The 20,300-nt window shown below is 43.9% G+C and overlaps 1 protein-coding gene across 3 annotated transcripts in view; it reads right to left on the bottom strand.

Annotated features, from left to right (window-relative positions):
* The window catches only part of LOC137529111 (uncharacterized), a 109,880-nt gene continuing 89,580 nt past the window's right edge, over positions 1 to 20,300 (bottom strand). For all 3 annotated transcript variants that reach the window (XM_068251089.1, XM_068251090.1, XM_068251087.1), the window contains 5 exons: positions 19,340 to 19,541; positions 16,877 to 16,913; positions 12,787 to 12,968; positions 3,772 to 3,884; positions 1 to 2,270 (listed from right to left, as the gene is read on the bottom strand). In XM_068251089.1, coding sequence (XP_068107190.1) covers positions 2,208 to 2,270; positions 3,772 to 3,884; positions 12,787 to 12,968; positions 16,877 to 16,913; positions 19,340 to 19,541 — 597 coding nt within the window. In that variant the 3' untranslated portion in view covers positions 1 to 2,207. The remainder of the gene's footprint in view (positions 2,271 to 3,771; positions 3,885 to 12,786; positions 12,969 to 16,876; positions 16,914 to 19,339; positions 19,542 to 20,300) is intronic.

Here is a 20,300-nt window from a genome sequence, read left to right as displayed (position 1 = left end):
TGCTCCCCATTCACTGCGCTGCCTCCCCTCCTGCTGGAGGACCACTTAAGTCCTGGCTACCTATTCTGGGGAACCAATAGATCTAGCTACCTATTCTGGGGACATCTATACACCTGGCTACCTATTCTGGGGACACCAAAAGATCTGGCTACCTATTCTGGGAACATCTTTACACCTGGCTGCCTATTCTGGGGACACCAACAGATCTGGCCACCTATTCTGGGGACATCTATACACCTGGCCACCTATTCTGGGGACGTCTATACACCCCACTACCTATTCTGGGGACATCAATACACCTGCCACCTATTCTGGGGACGTCTATACACCTGGCCACCTATTCTGGGGACACCTATACACCTGGCTACCTATTCTGGGAACATCTATACACCTGGCTACCTATTCTGGAGACATCTATACACCTGGCTACCTATTCTGGGGACAACTATACACATGTCTACTTATACTGGGGACACCTATAGACCCGGCTACCTATACTTTGGGTACCTATTTTGGGGGAACTGCTCTCAGATTATCTGCATTTTTGGGGAACCTCTGCTGACAGATTAAATGTATTTTGGGGAACAGCTGCCAGATTGTGTATGATGGGGGAACCACTGCTGCCAGATTACATGTATTTTGGGTGATACATGTATTTTGGGTGATCCGCTGCCAGATTACGCGTATTTTGGGGAACTGCTTCCAGATTATGTGTATGTTGGTGGGAATTGCTGCTGCCAGATTATGTCTATTTTGGGGGAACCACTGCCATATTATCTGTATTTTGGATAAACCTGATTACGTGTATTTTTGGTGAAATGCTGTCAGATTACATCTATTTTTGGGGGATACTCTGCGGCAGAGCTCAAACTTCCCCGGCAGACTTTTTACACCACTGCTAAGGTCACGTATATTTGGCCCCACCCATGGCCATGCCCATGTTCTGCTGTATGACCACGCCCATTTTTCAGCACGCCGCAGGGGTTTTTGGGGTGAGTCCATTCAACGCTTTTCCCAGGACTAGACCCCTGTGGATAACCAAAGCTGAAGAGAACAGGGGAAGCCTCATTAGGATCCAGAGGCTTCCCCCTCTCGAGGTAAATACCCCCCAGACAGCGGTATCATCACCATAAAAATCAAATTTCAACAGCAACTGGTCTGAGTGTATTAAGTGATAAAGATGCTGATCCTGCATTCAAAACGTTTTCTGCTGTTATGATTTGGAGTTATCATATACCTTAGGAGCACTGGCTCTTTAGTAGTCGGTGCCAAAGAATTGCATGCTGGGGGTTCTTTATCTATAATATATTCCTCCTCTTCCCTTTATTTCCCTGTCTGCTGCTTATCTGAAACCTAATCCCCTACTCACTTGTGTTTACAAGCAAGGCTGAGGCGACTCAGTAATTGGAGGAGACAAGAAAAAAAGTAAAGGGCAGAAATCACATCACGAGTTAGCCTTTAGGGCCCTTTTCCACTAGCAGTCGCTAGCGTTCGCGCTGAACGCTAGCGATTGCTGAATCGCAATTCCGCCGTTTTCCCTGCACTGCATAGCAAAATCACAGCAAAAGTCGCTCCGCGGCGCGATCGCGATCAAGTAAAAAACGAATCGCGGTAGTGGAAATGACCTACCGCGATTCCTATGTTAAAAAGCAAACCGTAGCGATTGTAAAATCGCTAGCGGTTTGCGGTTTTGCGATTCAGCTAGCGCAAACGCGCTAGTGGAAAAGGGCCCTTACTGTGGGCAAAAGACATGGTTCCCACCACGAACAGAATTCTCGTCATTTACTATATAACATTCACTGAAATCAAAACGTGGAAAGTACAATACATGTGTTATGTAAGTAGATCAAGTATTTATGTACTTATATATGTGTTTTTTTCCCTGGAATAGTATGGCTGATCCTACTGCTTTAAATATTCAAGTTCAATTGAATATTTTAAACTAAGCCAGGAAATGGTATCATCCTGATTCAAAACAAACTGCTTTTAATGGAGGCCCATAGTCATCACTAGTCAAAGGCACCCTCTGGTGGACAAAAAGTTCAGTTTTGTTTTCTGCGTGTGCAAAAGGCCAGACAAATACATTTTGCATTGCCATGTAGTCAAAAGTAAAATCACATTCTAACGAATGAAACCTACATCTCTGGCTGTATCTTAACCTGTAACAGTTTCAAGTATTTTTGCATTGTAGAAATGCAGTCCCTTTATTATTTTCCACTCAGTTCCAGTGATACATTAGTGATGATTCTGGTGAGATCTTCAAGTAGCCCCTAAAATCAAACAAAAGACACAACAAAAAAATTCAGATATCATGATCAAATTCATTTTGCTTCCTTCTAGAAATTAGCAATAAATACTGCCTGTCCTGCTAGGGGCAGCAGCCTGAGAAAGGACTGCTATCTCACATCCCACTGCCTCCTTATCTACTGGTCACTGGCACAGCAACAAAGTAATACTGGGAATACACGGTTAGTTTTTAAGCTGATAAGATGGTTCGAGAGATAATTTCCGACATGTCCGATCTCACTTTCGATTCTTTGGCCGCTCGTTTTCTGATAGAGAATGGAAAAAGATAAGAAAAGATAAGAAAGAGATTGAGAGCAGAAATTACGGCGGAAACGAACGTGTATTCCCAGCACACCAGTAATCTGTTATCCTGAATTGTGCTATAGCTGAATTACATAAAGAGCTAGGGCACTTGAGGAAAGTGTAGACCTAATGCCATAGACAGCACCCTGGGTTGCACAAATGCAGCATTATCTTGCTCTGTGCTACCATTTTGTGGAAATGCACTGCATGGCCTTATGATATTCGCCAGAATATGTTTCCTTTTATAAAGATGAGCTCTTACTTTGGTACCCTCCGTAACTTTCCTAACTTCCTTAAAATAGTTACAGCTCCATTTCCTAGTAAGATTTTTTTCTAGATGTCTTCCCACACATTGTTTATTCCAATGAAACTCTGAGGAGGCCTACAGACCAAAACTGTAAGATTCTGGTTAATGTTCTGTGATGCCTTAAAACAGCCTGATAAGAAATGCATTTACCCACATTTAGGGCAGATAATGCCGCTATTTATCGGGCAGCATAATATAACCGTCTTGCCGCTAATCGCAGCTTGTACTATTGCTGCCTATGGCGATAGAGAGTAGGTATAGGCAGGGGGGTTAGTGTTATGCCGGACATACACGACACTTTTTATGCGCTGGATCGAGCCAGCGGCGCATCCCCGGATCAATTACCGCTCGTCCCCGCCGGTGCATCCTTATCACCGCTTGATTCCCTGCGTCCGCCGGCGGGGATCGAGCGGGGGGCGGGTCGAGCGGCATGATCGGGCCAGCTAAATATTATCAGCTGGACGGATCAGGTGGTCGATACACGGTACAGAAACGTACCGTGTATCCCCAGCATTAGGCAGCAGGGGTGGAGTATTCCAGAGTTAGGCAGTGGGGGTGGAGTAGTCCAGGGTTAGGTAGGGGGGTGGAGTGGTTAGGTTTAGGTGTAGGTAGAGGGAGGGTTCATAGATTTTAGCTCTGGCATACTTCAATGAATGTGTCATTGAGCAAAAACAATAAAAGAGTGAAAACTTAAAAAGTAGATGTAAATATAAAATAAAACTGTGGAATATCCTAAAAAGTCATTTGTAGGAGAAGGAGGATAATCCAATTGTTTATTTCATTAGTTTTTCTGCATCACCTTTCCACTCATCCCAATGTCCTAATTGCTCTGCCTCTTGCCCAATGGGCACCAATTTTGTAATTACAGCACTTACGTAAAGAGTCTCTTTGTTCGCTCTTGAGTTTTGAAATGCTTCGTGAGACATTGTTATGTTCTTCAAAATCCCTTTCTCTAAAAGGTATTTTATCACCTTATTCATTAACACACCTGTCAGTACAAAAAAAGAAATCACAAATAAGACATATAAAATCACAACAGTCGGGATCAGATTAGATAGCAGCCAATCAGTTTCAGTAGTAGTAGTTACATACAATAACCCCAGATTCATTATAGTCTTATAAAATTTGACTATATAAATCACAATAATGAAACGCAGCCTTATCCTATTTATACCTTAGATTACTGACTGAAGCTGTCTATACACTTGCTTGATCATTATGCATGCCCCCCAACCGTCCCGTTTTCGTCGGGACTGTCCCGATTTGGGGGGCTCTCCCGCTATCCCGGGCTCCCCCTCTTGTGTCCCGTTGGCTGGGCAGAGAATGGAGGCGGAAAAATGACTGGGAGGCGCCAGCCGCGGTAATGAGCGATGCGGGAGCTGGCTTCACTCCTCCCTCCCTCCCTCTGAATGCCCCCCTAATGTGTCTGTCCCCCCCCCCCCCATATGCAGTCCGGCATCGGACTTCAATCTACTTCCTGTGATGTCATAGTAAACAGGAAGTAGATTGAAATCTAACGGCAGTAAGCGGTAAGAGGACTTGACTGCCCGCTCCGCTGCGCTCACTCTGCATACGGGGGGGGGGGGGGGGGACAGACACATTAGGGGGGCATTCAGAGGGAGGGAGGGAGGAGTGAAGCCAGCTCCCGCATCGCTAATTACCGCGGCTGGTGCCTCGATCATTTTTCCGCCTCTATTCTGCCCAGGCAATCCCCCCGAGGGAAAGTGGCACCCTCCTCCCCACCAACGGGCATTCTCCCCCCTCTCCACTGACAACCCCCCTACCCACTAGCACCCTCCTCCCCACCCACGAGCATTCCCCCCCCTCCACTGACAACCCTCCTACCCACTAGCACCCTCCTCCCCACCCACGGGCATTCTCCCCCCTCCACTGACAACCCCCCTACCCACTAGCACCCTCCTCCCCACCAACGGGCATTCACCCCCCAGGCATTCTCTGCTCCAGGCACCCAGTCCCTGCACTCTGTCCTTGCACCCAGTCCCAGCACCCTGTCCCTGCACCCTGCCACAGCCACAACTTCCCTAACCAGCACCCTGTCCCTGCACCCTGCCCCAGCCACAACTGCCCTAACCAGCACCCTGTCCCTGCCCCAGCCACAACTGCCCTAACCAGCACTTTGCCCCAGCCTGAACTGCCCTAACCAGCACCTGTCCCTGCACACTGCCCCAGCCACAACTGCCCTAACCACCAGCACCCTGTCCCTGCACCAGCCTGCACACTGCCCTAACCAGCACCCTGTCCCTGCACCCATCCTGCACACTGCGCCCATCCTGCACACTGCCCTAATCTGCACCCTTTCCCTACACCCATCCTGCACACTGCCCTAATCTGCACCCTGTCCCTGCACCCATCCTACACACTGCCCTAACCAGCACCCTGTCCCTGCCTGCACACTGCCCTAACCAGCACCCTTTCCCTGCATCCAGCCACCAGCCTGCACACTGCCTTAACCAGCACCCTGTCCCTGCACCCATCCTGCACACTATCTGGTTGACTGTTACAGCTTTATTTTTATTGGGCAGCATGTGACTACTTGATGAATTATCTGATGGCATGTGATTACTTGATGAATTATCTGACGGCATGTGATTACTTGATGAATTATCTGATGGCATGTGACTCCTTGATGAATTACTGTATCTGATGGCATGTGACTCCTTGATGAATGATCTGATGGCATGTGACTCCTTGATGAATGATCTGATGGCATGTGACTCCTTGATGAATGATCTGATGGCATGTGAAGACTTGATGAATGATCTGATGGCATGCGAAGACTTGATGAATTATCTGATGGCATGTGACTACTTGATTAATTATCTGATGGCATGTGACTCCTTGATGAATGATCTGATGGCATGTGACTCCTTGATGAATGATCTGATGGCATGCGAAGACTTGATGAATGATCTAATGGCAGGCGAAGACTTGATGAATTATCTGATGGAATGTGACTACTTGATTAATTATCTGATGGCATGTGACTACTCGATGAATGATCTGATGGCATGCGACGACTTAATTAATTATCTGATGGCATAAGACTGCTTGATGAATTATCTGATGGCATGTGATTACTTGATGAATTATCTGATGCTGATGGCATGTGACTGTGATGTGTGTGTGCTGAGGCGCAATTTCAGTGTTTGCCATAGGTGCCGTATTACCCAGATATGCCTCTGAGTGTCACCCTCCTCTCTGCTCACTGGCACTCTCTTCTCTGCCCGCTGACACCCGCCTCCACCCCACTGAGACCCTTCTCCTTCCCACTGACACCCTTCTCTTACCCACTGGCACCTTCCTCCCCCACCCACTGGCACCCTCCTTTCCACCCAGTGTCACCCTCCTTTCCACCCACTGGCACCCTCCCTCGCACACTCCCTCCCATTGTCACCCTCCTGCAAAAGCAGGGGTGTGGCTTAAGGCTGCACAGGGGGCATGGCTTAAGTGTCCCTCTTTCACATCTTCAAAAGTTGGGAGGTATGATTATGATTGAATCTGCCAGAGATCAATGCTGCAACATGGCAGTACGATCACAATTTTCATAGGTTTCTGTCCAAAATCGATCAAACCTATCAATCATGCAAGCTGGAAATATATTGTCTGAAGGGGGCAGTCGGATGCATGGCGGAAGCGGCATTCAATTTCGGGACAGAAAACAGACCCCTGGCGGGTCTACCTCCCAACAAAAATGGGCTTCTCCTGGGCCATGCAGAGTGTTTGTGCAGTACCTGGTCCATTGGAAAGGATATGGACTGGAGGAGAGAACTTGGGTGCCGAGTTGTCGCATGCATGCTGAAGAGTTAAGGAAAGAATTTCATGAATTGCAAATTGTCCGGAGTCCACTCCTCAGGGGGGGTACTGTAAGGAAGAGCGGAGATGCCGCCGCGGAGACAAGCGGCATGGCGGCTATCTCCACGTATCAGCTGGCGGCCTCTGCCGTGCGGTTAAATGCTCAAGTTATGCCTGGTCCTTCCATTTCTCACAGGTTAAGGGCTACGCGCGCGCGAGCAGAGCGACAGGACCTTTATGCAGCTAAGAGGGGGGTCAGCTGATCCTGCGGTCAGCTGACTCCAGCTGGCATCCGGATTGGCTGAGGGATTGGGGTGGCGCTGTGGAGCTTGCTGGGTATATATAGAGCAGGCCTGTCAGTAGCTCCGCGTCTGCTGTTGCGAATGATATATTGTGTTAGCGTTTAGACCCCAGTCAGTTCCCAAAGTGTGTTAGAACCAGCTGGAGCTGGGAATTCACACTTAGCTAGATTCTGTTGATAGCTTTAAAGTACTAGTGCATTGTTTATTTGTTATGACCTATTGCTTCCTCTGACTATTCTTCCGTTTGTCGATTCTGTACCTCAGTCTATCTGATTCACGTTGCCGACCCTGCCTGTCCCTGACGTTGATTCAGTCTTCCGATTCTGTACTTTGTCTGTCCGCTCGTTGTCAACTCTGCCTGTCTGACCTCTCTACCCGCACTGGTGGGCCCTGCCACTAGTGAGGGAAATCAGTTTCCTGCACCAATCTCCTAGGTGTAGGATACTGCCTTCTAGTTGGGATACCTGCTCCTCAGGTATCCTAGGCTGCAGTACTATCTGTGTCACTTGCCATTAGGCTGCAGTACTATCTGTGTCACTTGTCACTAGGCTGCAGTACTCTCTGTGTCACTGGCCATTAGGCTGCAGTACTATCTGTGTCACTTGCTCTTAGGCTGCAGTACTGTCTGTCTCACTCTAGCTTAGGCTGCAGTAACGCCTGAATCAAACTGGGCTACAGCACCAATTGTATCAACTAATCCTAGGCTGCAAGACAGTCAGCTCCACCTGTTCTTCAGGGGAGCTTGAGTTCAGCACTACTGTGGTTCTCTCCTTATACTGTGCACCAAAACACTACCGGGCTGCAGTACACTCTGAATCACTTGCTCCACAGGTGATCAGTTATCCAGCATTATTGTATTATACACATTAGCCCTCTTGCCTGCAGTACTGTCTGACTCACTCCGCCATTAGGTTAGCATCAGCTGCAGGCTGAGTCACCCGCTCCTCCGGTAAGCTCTCTCATCTGAATTACTGTTACACCCAAACACGATCCTCCACTGGTTGTCACGTGTCAGGCTATACTAGTATTATTGGTGATTCTGCAGATCACCATATAATCAGGTATAGCATCTGTATTATTTGTGATACTGCAGATCACCAATAATCAGAGATCTCTGTGTGCTGACACCGATCGTTACACCAGTATATAAAATATGTTAACCCTGTCACAGGAAGCAAAGTTTTTCTTAGTCATCTCCATAAATTAGCATAGCGGTATATTCACTCATAAGGCAGTAAAACGTGCTGCACTGCGTAGCTTTTAGAGGCATTTCAGGGCAGTGGGATCTTCCGTAGGAGTGAATGGAAGCATTAAAAAACCATACTTTAAAATGCTTTTAAATATTCTTAACATCTGTGTCAAGCATTCCTCTCAGTTTAGGTTCCCTTTAAGCCTGTTTCCATATTGGTATTTCAAAATGCCTCACACAGCTGGATTAAGGCCAAACAGGGCCCTAAATTACCATTTTAAATACCCAACCATATATCCTCACCATTTTTTTTCTACCTTGGGGGCGTATTAAAACCAAGCAAAGGCATTAAAGCTCTGTCTTCCAGAACAAGGTTTTACGATCATTTCAGCTCATCCTTTGTTGTCCCTGTAAACTAAACACACCTCCAACTTACAGGGACAACAAAGGATGATTAGCATCAGTGTTCTCCCCAGAATTTTTTTCCAGCCGGGTGCCATGAAATAGTAGCCAGGTGGCATGAAAAAATAGCCGAGTGGGGCGATATGAGAAAATGCATGGCCGATGCTTCTGTGTGCAACTCTGCTTGCAGAATAAGAGGAAGTGAGCCGATGACAGCCGGGTGCTCACCAAAACTAGATGGGTGGAGCACCCGGCTAAAAGAGCCTGTGGAGAACATTGCACATATTCAGCAAAGATGCATCGTGGGAGACATCATATGCTCACTCCAATCTGAATAATCGCAAATAACTTCTGTTTTAAGAAGGCAAACTTTTGTTTTGCATAGTATTTCGGTAAGAGGGCTTTTTGGTCCTTTGTAGCCCCTCACATACTCCTAGGAGCTCTGGTCACCATGAGCTTGCTGGGTAATCTCTAACTATGATCATTTCAGGCGATAGGGTACCAACAAAACTGATATATATGTTTATTTTGCTCTATGCCAAGAAGTACAGTGGTGTGAAAAACTATTTGCCCCCTTCCTGATTTCTTATTCTTTTGCATGTTTGTCACACTTAAATGTTTCTGCTCATCAAAAACCGTTAACTATTAGTCAAAGATAACATAATTGAACACAAAATGCAGTTTTAAATGATGGTTTTTATTATTTAGTGAGAAAAAAAACCTCAAAACCTACATGGCCCTGTGTGAAAAAGTGATTGCCCCCCTTGTTAAAAAATAACTTAACTGTGGTTTATCACACCTGAGTTCAATTTCTGTAGTCAGCCCCAGGCCTAATTACTGCCACACCTGTTTCAATCAAGAAGTCACTTAAATAGGAGATATCTGACACAGAGAAGTAGACCAAAAGCACCTCAAAAGCTAGACATCATGCCAAGATCCAAAGAAATTCAGGAACAAATGAGAACAAAAGTACTGTAATTGAGATCTGTCAGTCTGTCAGTCTGGTCTTTTTGGAAAATACCTTGTGGACCGACGAGACAAAAGTTTAACTTTTTGGAAGGTGCGTGTCCCATTACATCTAGCATAGAAGTAACACAGCATTTCAGCAAAAGAACATCATACCAACAGTAAAATATGGTGGTGGTAGTGTGATGGTCTGGGGTTGTTTTGCTGCTTCAGGACCTGGAAGGCTTGCTGTGATAGATGGAACCATGAATTCTACTGTCTACCAAAAAATCCTGAAGGAGAATGTCCAGCCATCTGTTCGTCAACTCAAGCTGAAGCGATCTTGGGTGCTGCAGCAGGACAATGACCCAAAACACACCAGCAAATTCACCTCTGAATGGCTGAAGAAAAACAAAATGAAGACTTTGGAGTGGCCTAGTCAAAGTCCTGACCTGAATCCTATTGAGATGTTGTGGCATGACCTTAAAAAGGCGGTTCATGCTAGAAAACCCCCAAATAAAGCTGAATTACAACAATTCTGCAAAGATGAGTGGGCCAAAATTCCTCCAAAGCGCTGTAAAAGACTCGTTGCAAGTTATGGCAAACGCTTGATTGCAGTTATTGCTGCTAAGGGTGGCCCAACAAGCTATTAGGTTCAGGGGGCAATTTCTTTTTCACACAGGGCCATGTAGGTTTTGAGTTTTTTTCTCACTAAATAATAAAAAACATCATTTAAAACTGCATTTTGTGTTCAATTATGTTATCTTTGACTAATAGTTAACGGTTTTTGATGAGCAGAAACAATTAAGTGTGACAAACATGCAAAAGAATAAGAAATCAGGAAGGGGGCAAATAGTTTTTCACACCACTGTATGTGCCATAAAGAGAAGGGACAGGACAGCATAAAAAAATCTAAAGAAAAAAGTAATTGTGACTGACTGCTTTTACTCTATGTGAATTCAGATGAAGATTAGGAAAGAACCCTTATAGACAGAACATTATTGTTTTACACAGTAAGGCATCTTTTCCACAAGCAGTTGAACTGTGTGCTCAGCAAGCAGTTACCAGGCAGCAGCAAGCAGTTACCAGGCAGCAGTGAGCAGTTACCAGGCAGCAGTGAGCAGTTACCAGGCAGCAGTGAGCAGTTACCAGGCAGCAGCAAGCAGTTGTGAGAGTTTGAGAGGCATTTCAATGCATATCAACTGCCTGTGGAAAAGGGGCCTCAGTAAAAGAGTGATATCAAGAGTGGAGTCTAAACACAGAGAGAAAGGAAGTTATAAAGGTGTGAGAAATGCAAGTGGGGGCAACAAATAGAAATACGAAAAAAAAGAAAGTAAGTTAGAGCAGATAAATGGTTTTCTGACAGTGGGTGCAATGCCAAGAGGTGCACTTCCATAGAAAAGACATTTCAAATGTTGCCACCAAGACTCTTCCAGTGTTTGAGAGATAGAGGGGTAATACAGAAGAGTGAGGAAAAAAGGAGGGAGAGGAAAGAGAAACAAGATGATAGAGGGAGGAAAGACACGAGAGAGAAGAGCAAGAAAGGAGAAAGAGAAAAGGGGGGAAAAGTAAAATGTGTTGAGGGGGAGAATGAGAAAACTCAAGGGACTCAAAGCTATTTTCACTTTTAAATTCTTTAGCTCCCTCTTCATCCCGCCCAACTTACAGGTGTTTCTCAACTCCTCAATTTCCACCCATGAAATCACCTTGAGATTTGGTCAAGTACTAGTCATTAAATGCAGCATGCAATTTAAAGATTTTATTTGATATATTGAGCTTAGCTGTACAATAGCAGAACACTGCTGCCAAAATCATACACCCAGAACTGCAGAACCAATAAGCTGCTTTGGCTCTATGGTGGCAAAAAAATGGCAGCCAAATAAACTGATTCCATGTAGAGAGGTATCTGCTTGCAGTGATAGTTTGACGGGCAACTTATGGGGTCAGATGGTCAGGTCTATTTGTATGCCAGCTGTCTGTACAGGATGCAGTGATGACAGGAAACACCTCAATACTGAGTTACAGATACCAGATGACTGCTAGCTAAACAGTGCTTCCCAGTAGCCAGCAGCAGCAACAGATTAGTGTCAGTGCTGCCAGCTCCTCCCCAAGTAACACTTGTCGGCCAGTTGTTATAACAGTATAGTGATCCATCATGTCCAGCAGCCCAACTCAACACGACAGATGCTGCATCCTCTCCTGTGCTCCCCCATAGGCCATGCCAGAATCCTGCATCTGCAGGACATAGTGATTGGGTCCCGCAGGACACCACCACTGCCAGATGACACCAGCTTACTTATATTGCTGTTATTAGTGCTGTGACTCACAGCTTTTGTGAGTTGTACAAATGACACTGTGGCTCTCTTCAGAGTCCAGACAGTGCTAATAGTGGCTAATGCTATAGTGGTGCTCCTGGCTTCCTTCTATGTGTTCCAGCAGGAGCTCCAATCATACGAACTGCTGGCGGTGAAGCGCAGACTAGAGCTAGATGCCAGAGTGCATGGAAAGACATGAACAGCAAAGCTATAGTCACTGGCTGAGGAATGCTGCAGTGTGATTGCAGGTATAATTTACACAAACCACTAAGCTGCCAATGATTACTGAATTATTCACACATAGAGCACCAGTATGCCCTCCCTCCCCACTACCATGCCCCCATCCAGCTCCTGGCATACGCCTATGTGGCCTTGTGATATATGGCATACCGGTAGTTGATATTTTTAAGACATTATTTTGCTTATTCTATTTCCTCCTATGGACCTTTTCACTGCTCTGAAATGTTTCAAAAATGGTTCTCAATGCACTATTTTTTTTCAAGTTGGACTTTTAATACCTTGTGTTTGAACGGGTCCTAAAAGCAAATGGTAACACATACATAACGAGTTTTAGTGAAAAAAAAACACTTATATCCATCAAATGTAACAACCTCCAACATCTTACATCCTCAGGAACCTCACTTGATCCAGAAGACAGCAAATGTATGTGCTTGACATAGAAAGATTGTGGGCCTGCAGATCACACTATGCTAAGCAACCTGCACACCAGTCTGCCCCGGTACACTGTTACTGCCACTGATGTAAGGAAGGGATATACAGCTCCAGGTGTCAACCGTCCACTGTACCTTTATAATAGCTTAAGGAATTAATACCTTAATAGGTCAAAGTTAGTAAGGCTTTCTCACCTACTGACATAACATTTTAAGTTCAACCATTTCAGGAATTTTAAAATATGGGACTTACTTTCCAGTTGGTTCTTCAAAAGCTTTTGAGCCTCTGACTTTAATTGTTGCGGTGATAACGGCAGTGGATCCACATCCGATAGCAGCAGTACACTGGCCTGAGTTAGGTAATATTCAATCTGCTCCTCTGTGTACAATTTTGGTAAATCATCTAGTACCCTTTTAATCCACGTTTCCAACAACCTGGTAAAAAAGCAAAAATAATTCCATGAAAAATCTAGTACTACCTCAATGGAAAATGGATTATATGAAAAAGGACCAGATTTATTCAATTAGCAGCAGATAACTGGACTCCCGTTAAAGACTGCAAAAGAAAACTTCAACAAAAGGGAGCTTTACATAACCTGTTGCACTTCCTGTACTGGGAGTGGAGAACATACGTTAAGAGAATCATCCAGAAGATGAGCAATGATCTCCAGAACCAAGAAGACAAAAAAAGCCAGAGAGAGTCAAACAGTGTAAAATGTCACAACCAATAAAAAAGAGTAATTGGGTAGGTCTATTCATAATGGGGTTGCACGCTCCTGTGCACACTGTTATAGGCCTGCAGAGAAAATCTTGTCTCCGCCTGGGTTCTGAAACTGAAACAGAGGAACCAGATGCACTCCTACAAAAGAGGGGTTTTATGGGGATAAAACTACAACCTCCCAATAGAGTTGTACCAATACAGTTAATAGATAGAGGTGCCTAATGTATGATAAAATAATCAAAAACAGACTAAAAGGAGAGGAAGTATTATCTCTCTGAAGTTAACAGCCAAATAGCACCTTAGGCCAGAAACCCACTAGGAGCGATTTTTAATCGCTAGTGATTTGAAAAACCTCTTGCTATTGCAATGCTAGGGGGGATTTTTATACAATCACTTCACTCAAGTTGGATCACACCCATAGCATTACATTAGCAAGAGTTTTCAAATTGAAAAGCGCTCAGAGAATCGCTCCTAGTGGGTTTCTGGCCTTAGATACGATACATTTTCGTAGCACAACAATAATAGAGACAATGTGACAACGGGTCTGTCCCACTTCATGTTTGGGCACCATTAACCACTTGAAGGCCACAGTGGTAAACCCCCCTTAAGACCAGGCTGTGTTTTGCATAATTGGCCACTGCAGCTTTAAGGCCAAGCTGCAGGACCACACAGCACACAAGGGATTCCCCCCCCCCTTTTCTCCCCACCAACAGAGCTCTCTGTAGGTGGGGTCTGATCACCCCCCCAGTTTTTTTTTATATATAAATATTTGTGGTTTTTTGAAATTATTTTTTACTAATTTTTTTTACATATTTATTGATTTAAAACCCTCCCTCCCCCCAGCCAGCCAATCATAGCCATCAGCTCTCATAGGCTTCACCCTATGAGAGCCAATCACTCTCTTGTCCCCCAGGGGGACAGCCGTGTCAGCTGGCAATAGCCGCTCAGAGACTGAAGAGGGGGCGGAGCTCCGCCCCCCGAGCCGGAGATGCGCGCACAGCCTGCGCGTGATCACCTGCAAAATGAAGCCCCAAGAATTGGCATTAGGCGGTCCTGGGGCTGCCGCCACGACCACGCCCGTTGGCGTGGGGCGGTCCTTAAGTAATTAATTCACAGACATTAGACTTTTATTGCCTGACACAATCATTTATTATTCGTGTGGGTGACAGTCTAATGTCTACACAAGAGTACCCTGCTCTACTAAGCAAACTATGCTGAAGGGAAAAAGCACTCAGCTGGATTATATCAGCCAATCGCATATCTGTATCAGGATTGCTTGCCAGGCTAAATACAGTGGGATGCGAAAGTTTGGGCAATATTGTTAATCGTCATGATTTTCCTCTAGAACTTGTTGGTTGTTACAATAAAAAATGTCAGTTAAATATATCTTATAGGAGACACACACAGTGATATTTGAGAAGTGAAATGAAGTTTATTGGATTTACAGAAAGTGTGCAATAATTGTTTAAACAAAATTAGCCAGGTGCATACATTTTGGCACCACAAAAAAATAAATAAAATCAATATTTAGTAGACCCTCCTTTTGCAAAAATTACAGCCTCTAAATGCTTCCTGTAGGTTCCAATGAGAGTCTGGATTCTGGTTGAAGGTATTTCGGACCATTACTTTTTACAAAACATCCCTAGTTCAATTAGGTTTGATGGTTTCCGAGCATAGACAGCTCACACCACAGACTTTCAATTGTATTCAGGTCTGGGGACTGAGATGACCATTTCAGAATGTTGTACTTGTTCCTCTGCATGAATGCCTTAGTTGATTTTGAGCAGTGTTTAGGGTCGCTGTCTTGTTGAAAGATCCAGCCCTGACGCAGCTTCAGCTTTGTCACTGATTCCTGGACATTGGTATCCAGAATCTGCTGATACTGAGTGGAATTCATGTGTCCCTCAACTTTCAAGACTCCCAGTCCCTGAACTGGCCACACAGCCCCACAGCATGATGGAACCACCACCATATTTTACTGTAGGTAGCAGGTGCTTTTCTTGGAATGCTGTGTTCTTTTTCCTCCATGCATAACGCCCCTTGTTATGCCCAAATAACTCAATTTTAGTTTCATTAGTCCACAGCACCTTATTCCAAAATGAAGCTGGCTTGTCCAAATGTGCTTTAACATACCTCAAGCGACTCGGTTTGTGCTGTGGGCGGAGAAAAGGCTTCCTCTGCATCACTCTCACATACAGCATCTCCTTGTGTAAAGTGCACTGAATGGTTGAATGATGCACAGTGACTCCATCTGCAGCAAGATGATATTGTAGGTCTTTGGTGCTGGTCTGTGGGTTGACTGACTGTTCTCACCATTCATTGCTTCTGTCTATCCGAGATTTTTGTTGGTCTGCCACTTCAAGCCTTAACTTGAACTGAGCATGTGGTCCTCCACTTCCTCAATATGTTCCTAACTGTGGAAGCAGACAGCTGAAATCTCTGAGACAGCTTTCTGTATCCTTCCCCACCATGATGGTGAACAATCTTTGTCTTCAGGTCATTTGAGAGTTGTTTTGAGACCCCCATGATACTACTCTTCAGAGAAAAATAAGAGGAGTGAAACTTACAATTGACCCCCTTAAATACTATTTCTCATGATTAGATTCACCTGTGTATGTAGGTCAGGGGTCACTGAGCTTACCAAGCCAATTTGAGTTCCAATGATTAGTTCAAAAGGTTTTGGAATCAGTAAAAGGACAACAGTGCCCACATTTATACACCTACCTAATTTTGTTTAAACAATTATTGCACACTTTCTGTAAATCCAATAAAATTATTTTCACTTCTCAAATATCACTGTGTGTGTCTCCTATATGATATATTTAACTGACATTTTTTTATCATAGCAACCAACGATTTATACAGGAAAATCATGACGATTAACAAGGTTGCCCAAACTTTCGCATCCCACTGTATGGTAAAACATGATAGTCAGACTATGCTTTACACAACCTACCCATTATTTAAAGTCAGAATAAAGCTATAACTTCATGCTATAGAAAACCACACAGACTGCTTCTCCGAGACCATGGGAGACCTCTCTGGGTGGAGATAACTACAATATAGTATACACTCACAGCCCATTTCCGAATTGTCCCTTCAAATTGTGGTAAAATAGCACAATCCACTAAGCCTGGTACACTTCATAAATTAATTAGCTAATATAAACTACTGTTCTCCGTGCATTACCACACATCAGGGTGGCTGTGGGGGGCCCCAAGGACATGTTGGCTGGGAACACGTTTCACAAAGAGCCAGCACCATTTTTAAGCTCAAATTTAAAACTTTCAAACTTGGTTCATCCGTTTTTGGTAGGTCTCTGGCATATTTCCCTCTACCCTGCTGGGTTTTAACCATAATTCATTTCCAAGGTTGTTATTTAACTTAATTTAATTAATATAATGATTCCTAGTCATTCACAAAGAAAGATATTTTAACAGGTTAGTACAGGCATGGGCAAACTCGGCCCTCCAGCTGTTACGGAACTGCAAGTCCCACAATGCATTTGCCTTTATGAGTCATGACTAGTCTGTGGCTGTCAGACTCCTGCAATGCATTGTGGGACTTGTAGTTCCTTAACAGCTGGAGGGCCAAGTTTGCCCATGCCTGGGTTAGTACTTACCCAACGTGGCGCAGGAATGGGACTATGGATTTTCCTCCTGGAATGTACAATAAATTGTCAGCTTCTAACAACAAATATTTCACACAATTCAACACAATTCCCATTAGAGCACAGTTAATGACACAGGGCTCTATCCACAAAGCATTACCGCATTCAGTAATGCTGAAAACAGCTGATTTTACCGATCGCCTTCCCAAGTTACAATTCACTAAAACTATCACCGCACAGAAAATCACAGTTCCCGACTAGTGCGGTAATTACCTCGGGAAATGTCAAGAAATGTCAAATCACAAAGATTTACACATGTCATTTACCGGCCAAAAGCGGCTCTCCTGGCTAACTGGCTCTCCCCATGCAGTCTCTGTGTGGTAGCCTTTGGGGAGAGCCAGGCAGCCAATAGGGAGAGCCATACAGCCTGCTTCTCACTGTGATTGGATGCAACAGGGATGCTGGTTGGTCTTTCAGTATATCAAAGCAGAAGAAGCTGACAATTCAGCAGGCATCCCTGCATCCCTTTAGATGTGCATATTTGTATTGTAGCACACAGAAGAGCTCCCCCTGGTGGCTGCAGCACATCTAAAGGGATGACAGTATGCACAGGATGGAAAACCTCCAACTCAAGACACACCTGCTAGAAGAGTGGTAAGTGACACTTACTGACCAGGGCTTAGTGAATTGAGGCATATTTGTTTGGTAAAATACTGAACTTCTGCCTCATGAGGAAAACTTGTGAATTTGGAAAAAAAAAAGTGTAAATTACCGAATGAGATATTTTCTTGTCCAAACTGCCTAATGTAAATAGAGTCCACAAAATCAGTAATTTATACATGCAAAAATGTATTTTTACCTTTTAAAAAAATAAAACTAAACTATACTGTTTTGGCCCTACCTCCCTTGCAAATGTATTTAATTAAATTGCGGTGACTTTTGATATGAAAAAGATAGACAGTTAACATTGTGAGCAACCACTGCCACCTTGTGGTAAGCTGGAAAAACATAAGCTACCACAGTTGAGCTTGAAAATAATTTTTCCATTAGTAAAGGTGAGTTCAAACTATAGCATATTTTAAATGAGTATACATATTATTATTATTATTATATACATCTCAAATCTGTAGTGTAGATAAATTACATCCATTATGCTTTATACTGCAATGATTGGCTAGTGGGTGCAGTTCTGTCAATTCTGGTGGAATCTGGGAATCAAGTGGAAAAAGGTGGTGATAAAACGGCTACACCTGATCGATTTCCTGTTGAGAAGTGATTGATGGTCTGTTCAGCGAACTTTCATCTATAGGTGGATGGCAACCTCCAAACTTTTAACCTAAACATTGGTGCTGTACTGTGAATAAACATTGCACCATTTTTTCCAGTTTTTGAATCTCAGGTATTTGGAGGCAGAAGGAAAAGGACCCTATCTACTGCCCCCACTAGAGGAAATTGTCTGACAAAACCATGTCATCTTTAGCTTTGGTCAGTGACAAGCTAATCATTCCAGCTTGTCTGGAAATATAGTTTCAAAGGGTTTTTTTTTATTAAACATATAACAACTGGTCCATAGAAAAGCATTGTAACAATGTTAAAATAGGGAAACAACAATAATAACTTTCATAAATAAACATAATAGATATGCAAATCTGTAAAGAAGAAAAGGATTGTCACGTATTTCAAGTTGTCTTTCTTGAAGTGGACCATTCCATTATAAAAAAAAAAAACAAGTTTGTATATCATTAACCTATGGATATATGGTATATGACTGGCAGGCTCAAGAGTTGGCTTGGTCCATTGGGAGGCTAAGTAGGACTTAGCAGCCATAGTAATAAATTGAAGTTGCGTTGGATATTTGGTACTCACTCTTTTCTGGCCTAACAGAGAAAACGCTGTGTTTTGTTGAAAAGGCCTATTAAAGACCTGAGAAAAGAGAGTAGGTACCCTATTCCAGAAGTGGGGCATGGGTACACTGCCACCATATTTGAAATAGGGAGCCAATCTGCCCACATTCCCTGAAGCACAGTTTGGAGTTAGTGGAGGATATTCCATGCAATCTAAACGGAGGTCATGTAGTTATGATATAAAAGGTGAAGCTTGTCTGGAAATATAATGCAAAGTGTAGGCAGTTTGGAATTGGGCCAATCAAATTCACTTCCTGCTAATGTTGACTGGCCCAATTTCAAGGTGAACACAATTTGCATTACCGTAAATGTGCACGCAAGGCAGAATTAATACCCTCTCATTGACCATTTCTATTCACCTTTCCATACTATCGTAGCTTTCTTTAAAAGGCCAGCAATTACGTTTCCTGCCTATCTCAATCTCCCAGTTTGCAACTATGAAGTACACTACCTCCCCCAAAATCCACCTGTATGCAAGGATCAGTAGAGGGCAGGCTGGGAGCCAGAACAATTAAGTCCTGGAATTGGGCTTTAAACTTGTATTTGGATTAGCTGTCACACAATAACTTACCTGCAAATATCTCATCAACTAAGCGACACAGGGCATCTACCAGAGCAGTTTCTAGCTTCTTCCTCCTTTTATTCATCTCTTTGTCCAGTTTATAATTTGGCAGCTCTTCTGTTCTGTAGTCATGCTTGTGTTTTGCACGTGGTTCATGAATAGGAGACCGGAACGACACTGCACTGAATGCCACAGCCTCGCTCTGCCTTACCTGTAAGTGGAAAGTTATAATCACATTGTCTACACCTGTTTCTTTACAATAACAGTAGACAAGATAAGGTAAGACAGTGTTTGTATTGTGCAAGCTCTAATGGCATTACACGTTGATAGGAAGTATTCATATACCTCCTAGAAAATGCCAATCAAAAAACTTACTGAGAGAAAATTAAAATGCAAACGTACAGCAATAATGAGACCTAAACTGCTCCTCCTGTCTAGAGCTCATTCACACAAGGTTTTCCTTTGTGGGTTTTCCCGCCACTTTCCTGCAAGAAATCGTCTGCCAGTTAAATATCGTGAGACAAAGAACAAGCGAAGATGTGCTGCATGGCGGCAGCGGACCACTGATTACCTTTTCATTTTGGAATGAAAGCCCAAGAACCACCAATGATATTGTCAATTATTGCCTTATTTATTTCTGCCTCCCTGCCATGCCTGCACTGATGGAACAAGTACAAGACCATTAGAAATGTTCCCGTTTATCAGATTCAACCAAAGCCGAATTTATACTTTATGTGCCCCAGGCCAACTATGCTGTAGCTCCCCTTTCTCCTTTTCTATTCCATCAGAATATCAACCAAACAGTCAGATGGACTGTGTCATGTAGTGCCTTAGAAGGCATTCCAAACAGTACCCTGTTTGTGTCTGAGATACAGTGTCCTTTATGTCAGTATACAATTTATGGTCCATTTCAGGATCTTGATCATGGATATTTACAAATATCACAACTGATTGGGTGCTAGAAAATCAA

The sequence above is a fragment of the Hyperolius riggenbachi genome, chromosome 8, assembly GCF_040937935.1.
Source record: "Hyperolius riggenbachi isolate aHypRig1 chromosome 8, aHypRig1.pri, whole genome shotgun sequence".
NCBI classification, from domain to species: Eukaryota; Metazoa; Chordata; class Amphibia; order Anura; family Hyperoliidae; genus Hyperolius; species Hyperolius riggenbachi.
The sequence above is the reverse complement of the archived record's forward strand: the minus strand, read 5'-3'. Positions and strand labels throughout refer to the sequence as shown.